The 7,182-nt window shown below is 45.6% G+C and overlaps 1 protein-coding gene across 1 annotated transcript in view; it reads left to right on the top strand.

Moving 5' to 3' along the window:
- Positions 1–742: 742 nt before the first annotated feature.
- The window catches only part of RAB8B (RAB8B, member RAS oncogene family), a 61,617-nt gene continuing 55,177 nt past the window's right edge, over positions 743–7,182 (top strand). Inside the window, exon 1 of the mRNA XM_070421426.1 lies at positions 743–914. Within this exon, the coding sequence (XP_070277527.1) occupies positions 791–914 (124 nt within the window). The 5' untranslated portion in view covers positions 743–790. The remainder of the gene's footprint in view (positions 915–7,182) is intronic.

Here is a 7,182-nt window from a genome sequence, read left to right as displayed (position 1 = left end):
TTTTTACCCATCCTCCTGCGGGGAGAGGGGAGTGGTCTGCATAGCAGATCCCCTAAAATACCCATCGTATTTGGCTTTGGTCTGGAAGTCTGAATAAGAGAACAGGAGTGTGGTTCAAGTTAGAATGGCAATCATTCTTTTCCAGCTCTGTAACTGAGGGGCTGCGGGAGGGGGTTTAGAGGTGGTGCAGGGCAGGCACTGAAGGAGAAGCCAGATAATGCACTGCAGATAATCCACACGCTGTGCCACAGCAGCGATAAGGAAAGAAAGCATCTCAGCTCTGGGTCCCGGCGGCAGAGATGCAGGAACCGCGGGATTCAGATTCCGAGGTCCTGGATTTGAAAGCAGCCCGCACACAAAAGAAATGACGAAGTTAAGAACCCGATAATGCACTGCAGATAACCCACAGGCGCGATACGCAGAGTTCGAAACTGGGCCTCCCTTCCTCACTTGGATGGAAACGCCTAGTGCACCTGGTCGCCCCTCCCAGAGCGGACCTTCTTTTATCCTGTGGGGCAGTCCGCACGGCCAGAGCCAGACGCGCCAGGCACGCCCGAAGCTCCTCGAAGGAACTACAAGTCCCATGAAGCGCTGGGTTTCGGGGCGGTGATGACAAAACCCCCGCGGATTGGCCACGCGGGGCGGGGCGCGCAGGCCTTCTCCTAGGGTAGGGGCGGGGCGAGGGGCGGGGCGAGCGGCGGCTGGGCGGGCACGCCCCCTCGCCGCGGCCCCCTCTCCGCCTCGCTCCGCTGCTGCTCTCGCTCCCGGGTCAGACGGCCGGAGCGAGAAGATGGCGAAGACGTACGATTATCTGTTCAAGCTGCTGCTGATCGGCGACTCGGGGGTGGGCAAGACCTGCCTCCTTTTCCGCTTCTCGGAGGACGCCTTTAACACCACCTTCATCTCCACCATCGGTGAGGGAGGGGCCGCTGCCAGGGACGGGGAGTGAGAAACAGGGGGCGAGGGCGAGGGCGAGGGGGCCTGGAGAGGGGGCGGGGGAGGGCTTGGGGGCCTCAGGGAGAGGACCCTGGGGCCGGCGGGACGGCGAGGGCCGTGGGAGAGGGAGACGGAGACAGGAAAGGGGCGGGCGGAGATGTGAGGCTGGGAGGTGAAGGGGAAACTTGGGGGCAAAGAAAGGGAAAGGGGAACCAATGGAACAAGGACGCAGGGGTGTTGGGGGAATCGAGAGGGGTGGGAGTGCCAGGGAAGGGCCTTAGGGGGACAAAGTGTGTGTGTGTGGAACACAAGAAACCTCACGGAGGGAGAGAAAGGGATAGTGGGTGTGAGATGGATGGAAAGGCAGGAAAGAGGAAGGAAATGTGAAGGGGAAATGAAGGGTTGGGGGAACGGGAGGGACGCGAAGTAGAGGAACAGGAGACACCGGGGCACGAATGGGGCGAGTCCAGCAGCGGGAGGGGGTTGGTGGGGGGGTGGGGGGGGGGAGTGGTCGGAGGCGAGGGACCGGGCACCGGGGTCTGGGGAGGTGTCCTGGCGGGGGCAGAAGGAAGCTGCAGGTCGGGGCAGGGTTCAGGGGACCAGAGGACAGAGTGGGGTGCGTGGGGGAGAAAGTGAAGGAGAGCTGGTGTGAGATGAAAGCGGGGAGGAGGCTGGGCACTCGGTGGAGGAGGTGGGAGAGGGGAGGGCATGGACAGCAGGACTTTCTTCAGGAACTGGGAGCACTGTTACCCTCTTCTGTCCTCGCTTCCTCGGGACCAAGTGCAGGAAAAAGAGAAAAAGTGACCAAGGAGAGGAGGATGTCTCCAGAGCATTAAACTGTTCTGCGAGTGTGAAGGGGCGTTAAGAGAATCGGTGACTTTGGGGAGCGGTGTGGTCAGGAAAATAGGAGACCTTTACTACCATCTCCTGAAAAGCAACACTTAATTGTTAAATTCTTGGGCTTGAATGTTTAAGAACTTCGCAGCCGAGGAGTCTGCCTGGGTCCCTGTATTTTTTGCTCTGGTTTTAATTATGAGTTGCTCAACGAATCACAACAAGCAACATCCCTCCGGTTATTTTCAGTTGATTCAGTTTTTTTTTTTTTTTTCTGATCTGGGCTGGGAGCTGTCCTTCCACCTTTTGTACTGGAAGACTTTGTGTTCAGGTAACAAGTTCTCTAACTTCCTATAAACTGAAGAGGAAATCAAAGCTGGTCTTAAGCTGCCTATCCCAGTGACCTTAACATCCTTTTCCTTGTTAAATAGCTGCGGTTAATTAAGTGCCTGAAGGATCTTAACTTTTGGTCGTCTGGGTGATGCTTGTGGCTTCTCCGAGGAGCTCACTTAAGCGTCTTTCAAATGAATTCTTACAGCATATTTTACCATTAATCTCTGGGATTATTGGGGGCTAGTGCGATGGTCATAAGTGTTACTTGATTATTTGTATGTTTTAGGGATAATTTATTATTTTTTTAAAAAGCATAGTTGGGTATAGAGTGCCCTTCAAATCAAGTACGAGGCAAAGCTGTGTGGTTGGCTGGTTTGCTCTGGCCTCTTTCACAGGAATTGAGTGGTCTGAAAGCTCCCCGGTGTTATGATGTCTTCGCTTAGGGAAGTTTGAGCTGCAAGTTCTTGGCAGTCAGTCTTGAGTGGGACTTTTTCTTTTCTGAGGAAGCAGATTTTAAATGTCACGTCTCAAGTATATTTCTGAGAGATTTGGTTGGAGCTGTTACAGCAGCTAAAGGGCATTAATTTTGATGCTGGTACTCATCTCAAAACCTAGAGTAACCTCCTTACATTGTTGAATGCATGCTGCAGTCCAGTTGGTAAAGGACAGTTTCTGACAAGTTGAGTGGGTGGTCTTTTGTCCACTCTATGCTTGACGCTCCCAGAAGCAGTCTCCTGCTTTGAAAGTGAGTGAGTCGCTTGGGTGCTATTTCTGTTAAGCTCCTTGGATGACCTTTGCTTGTTTATAATAGTTTAATTAGTTTTCCCCTTTTTGCCTTAATTTTTGCCCCATATTTCCTGTAAGGGTGATTACTTCCTTTTAAAATAGTAGCTTTTAAAAATTACTTTTCATTCTGAAGGATTAGAATTCTTTTTGTGTTGATTTTTTTTTTTTTTAATGATTGCAGTTCAGTTCAATGGAGGGCTGCAGCTATTAAGGCATAAAAAACAGTGTCCTGACACTGTTTGGAACAGGTGGTAGACAGTTAAACTGGGTGAATCTCATGAATAATCTTAGTCTTTGTATTTTCTGTGGGGTGGATGTGGTAAAAAGAGACTATGAACTGTGTCTGCAGTTGACATGGAGGAGGGGGAAATCTTCCATGCCTCCACTTACCCTCCCCCTCCCCCCAGAGCCCCAACAGGAAGTGGTAGCACACTGCCTTCAAACAGTAGAAGAGTTTATATACCTTAAACCCAATGCTTTGCAATTGAAATGAAGTTAGGAAACTAAGGAGAATGTTAATACCATCATAGTAAAAATCTCCACAAACATAGGTTTGGAGTGTCCACATCGCTAGTAGCAAAATCCCACTACTCCAGTGGTTCTCAACCTTCTGGCCCTTTAAATACAGTTCCTCATGTTGTGACCCAACATAAAATTATTTTCGTTGCTACTTCATAACTGTACTGTTGCTACTGTTATGAATCGTAATGTAAATATCTGCTATGCAGGATGGTCTCAGGCGACCCCTGTGAAAGGGTCGTTCGACCGCCAAAGGGGTCGCGACCCACAGGTTGAGAACCACTGCACTACTCCCTCAACACCCTCATCCCATTCCCAGGTGATAGGAAGTTGTTGAAGTGAGAGTTGGTGGTTCATCTCCTCCCAGTCATAGTTATTTCTTGAAGTTCCTAGGTGTGTAAGTTCCTGGGTATTGGAACTGGGTTTTGACAAGGTCTGCCACAGCATAGCTGACAAACCTTGATAAGGTCTAAGTCACAGGAAAGACGCATTTCTTAATGCCTGGAGTCTGTGTGTGTGTGTGTGTGTGTGTGTGTGTGTGTGTGGTTTGGTAGATACGTATACCTTGTGCCTGTTTCTTCTAATGAGGGGGCATTTTAAGACTTAGTTTTGGTTTGTCGAAGTTTAAGTAGTTTTAAAAAGCGCCTCTTGCCATCTTTAGACACTTTTCATGAGGCGTCTGCCATCATGAGAGGAAGGCGACAATTAGTCATTTTCAGAGCAGATACAGTTGTCGCCCAGATACTTTTCCTTACTTCTCCAAGGTCCTGCTGTTCTCTCAGATATCCTGGCTCCCCTCATTTCCTTTTTGCTCTTGGGGTGGTGGAGGGGTACGTTTTCTTCCAACGGACTTATTGGGAATCTTCCAGTATATCAGTCAGATAATATTTGTCAACTATTGAGTAGGATTGTTTTATCCATTTGAAATAATGGGCCCAGTGCTAGCCTTTCAGTTCAAATATTTGAGAACTGAAAAAAGTTTTTTAATTGGCTTCCCAAACCTCTTACATAATCATAATTAATGCTTAATTAAATGTCTATAAAATGTAACATTAAGACAACCAGGAAACAGCTATACAGTTAGCTACGTGTTATATTTCCTCTGGGCTGTGGGTGCATTTTAATATTGATAGGAGGGCGCATTGACATGTTGGAATGACCTGTACTGGATAAGGTGCTGGTAGAAGAAAAAGAAAAGCAGATCCTGTTCTCTAACAAGACAATCTAAGCTTCTTCCCTTTGCTGTCTTTCCCCTGGCCTGCCCCCCTTCCACCCCCGCTCCCCCCGCCCCGTCTTCCGGTTAGGGTATTTCCTGAGTGGTTTCATTTTAGTATAGTCATAGTTTGACAGTAGAAAGAGTCTTAGAGATGATCTACTTTATGCCCCTGCCCCAATTTTATAAATAAGAAAACTAAGGTTAAGTTGACATTGTCAAGATCACAGCGGGCTGTAACATAGCCTCCAGTGCACTCCAAATCCAAGTCTGTGTCGCTTTTCACAATCAAGCTGCTGCTCTATCTAATCAGTATGACCATCTCCACAAATTTGTCACCACCTTTTCTAGGAAGAAATTAGATTTTGCCCGTATGCTTTATGTGGAGAAAGTTAAATGTTCCCACTTTGATGAGCCAAATCTGTTCCGGGAAATAGTAAATGCTCATACAGTGGTTCAGAGTGCTGCAGGAGTGGATACGGGGACAGCTCAGCACCTGAAGCTGTCCTTTGCTCTTTCTGTGGTTTCAGGTTAGGAGATCAAAGGGCACCCTGTCATTAAAATTCCTTCCCTGTGCAAAATAACTAATGCAATCATATTAATAAGGGGATGATGGCAGTTGTTGCAGCCTTCTCTCACCAGAGCACTTTTAGATGTTTTCTTCTGTAACATTACTTTTTTTTTTCCTTGGATTCAGTTTCCTCAAAATCATGGGTTGACAAACTGTTGCCCATAGGCCAATGTGGCCTGCAGCCTGTTTTTTTGCAGTCCACTGTAAGAATGGTCTTTTTACAGTATTAAAGGGTTATTAAAAAAATCAAACAAAACAAAGAATATGCAACAGAGACCATATGTGTCCCACAAAGCTTAAAAATATTTACTTTCTTTATATAAAAAGTTTGCTGACCCCAACTTTATTAAAAACTGTTTTTCGTTGGTAGCAATTCAAAGCTTTTATCAAGACTTATTGACTGAAAAACAAACTTTGTCATGTTTACATTTTTAGCCAAGATGATATCAACATTTGGCTGAGCGTAATCCAGATATGTAGAGCAAGTTGATTTTAATTTTCATAGTTGTTTTCATTCGTTTCATCCTTGCAAACAAAAATATGCAAGGAACACTCAACTTTAAATTGAACATTTTGTACATGAAGCCTTATTTTAATGTCATGTGTTCTTTCAAAGCTGTCAGTAGACTTCCTATCTATTTCAGAACATGTCGAATTTAATACTTGGTAGTAGAGGGTTAAACTCATCTCCTTAGTTTGTGTTCTAGCATATGAAAAAAGCCACTCAACAAATTACGGAGGAGAGCAGGGAAACTGAGTCCTGGCTACAGAAATTGATGTGTCTTAAACATAAGTGTTCTTTAATAAAGAACTTGGCCAGCTGTTCTGCATGGCAGCAAATCAGGGAGGAGATTCTCTTGGCAACAGCACCAAGATTGTTTGGATCCACTGAGAAAAGCTGGAGGGAAATTGGTTTGCATCTTGTTTTAGAGGGAGATAAGTCTAATCTGTGAAGATAAGGCAAACTAAGGAATAAAATAGCAGTTAGTTTTTGAACTGAATCTGATAACTGAATCTGAACAGAACTGTGGAATCAGAAATGGAAGGCCAGGATGCTGCCGGCAAGGCCTGAAGCTGGTTCTAGTTTAGGTCTGACTGCCTGCACACTGAGCCGTCCTGGGGACCAGCTCTCTTGCGTGTGTTAGAATTGCTGCTTGGAAGAATTTTGTAGGAAATAGTTTTTCGTAGTAGATTGAGAAGAACATTGTAGTGGGGATGAGGGGAGTAGATTTAGGTGAGTAATAATATTGTGGAACGTAACAGTGTGGATCTTCTGACATGTAAGTAGCCAATGAAGTGGACTTGTTCATGTTTGGTGTTAGGGAAAGGGCATGGCACATTAAGAAGAGCAGTGGGTCTGGAGTCAGATCTGGGTTCATGTCCTGACATCTGCCTTTCCTAGTTTTCTGGCCTTTAGTGAGTCAGTTGTCCTTCTCGGGCCTTGGGCCTTAGTTTTTTCATCTATACTAGAGTGTAATAATACAGGACCAATTTTTCAAGGTTGCTGTGAATTCCCTAGGGTAGGAATCAAGTCTTATTCATCTCTTAAATCTCCAATGCCTGTATTAAATGACCACTCAATTGGACAGATGAATGACTGGATGGATGAAGTGTGGAAGCACTGAATAAGTTGTAAAGCATTGCTTGGATTTTAGTTATTTTCTTTCATAGTTATAGATGATTAGTTGATGTCTGAGATAAGATAAGAATGGCCCATGAATTCTTTACACAAGAATGGTATTTACCCCAGTATAAAATGTTGTATAGCTTTCTATGATCAGTTTTGAAGGGATGTTTTAAAATATGCAAGATATTTCACTTATCTTTCAGACTCTATAATAAGCTGTTTAACACCATGCTTTCAACCCCCCACTAACATAAATACCAAAGAGAAAATGAGTGAAATCACTGGGTTTGCTTTTGAAGAGCCATTTCAGCTTTGTCTCTGCCCATTAGATTCAAACAATGCAACAGATGCCTGTTAACAGTT

The sequence above is a fragment of the Myotis yumanensis genome, unplaced genomic scaffold (genome assembly GCF_028538775.1).
Source record: "Myotis yumanensis isolate MYYU_CA2020_CCGP unplaced genomic scaffold, mMyoYum1.0.hap1 SCAF_1, whole genome shotgun sequence".
Classification (NCBI taxonomy): Eukaryota; Metazoa; Chordata; class Mammalia; order Chiroptera; family Vespertilionidae; genus Myotis; species Myotis yumanensis.
The sequence above is the reverse complement of the archived record's forward strand: the minus strand, read 5'-3'. Positions and strand labels throughout refer to the sequence as shown.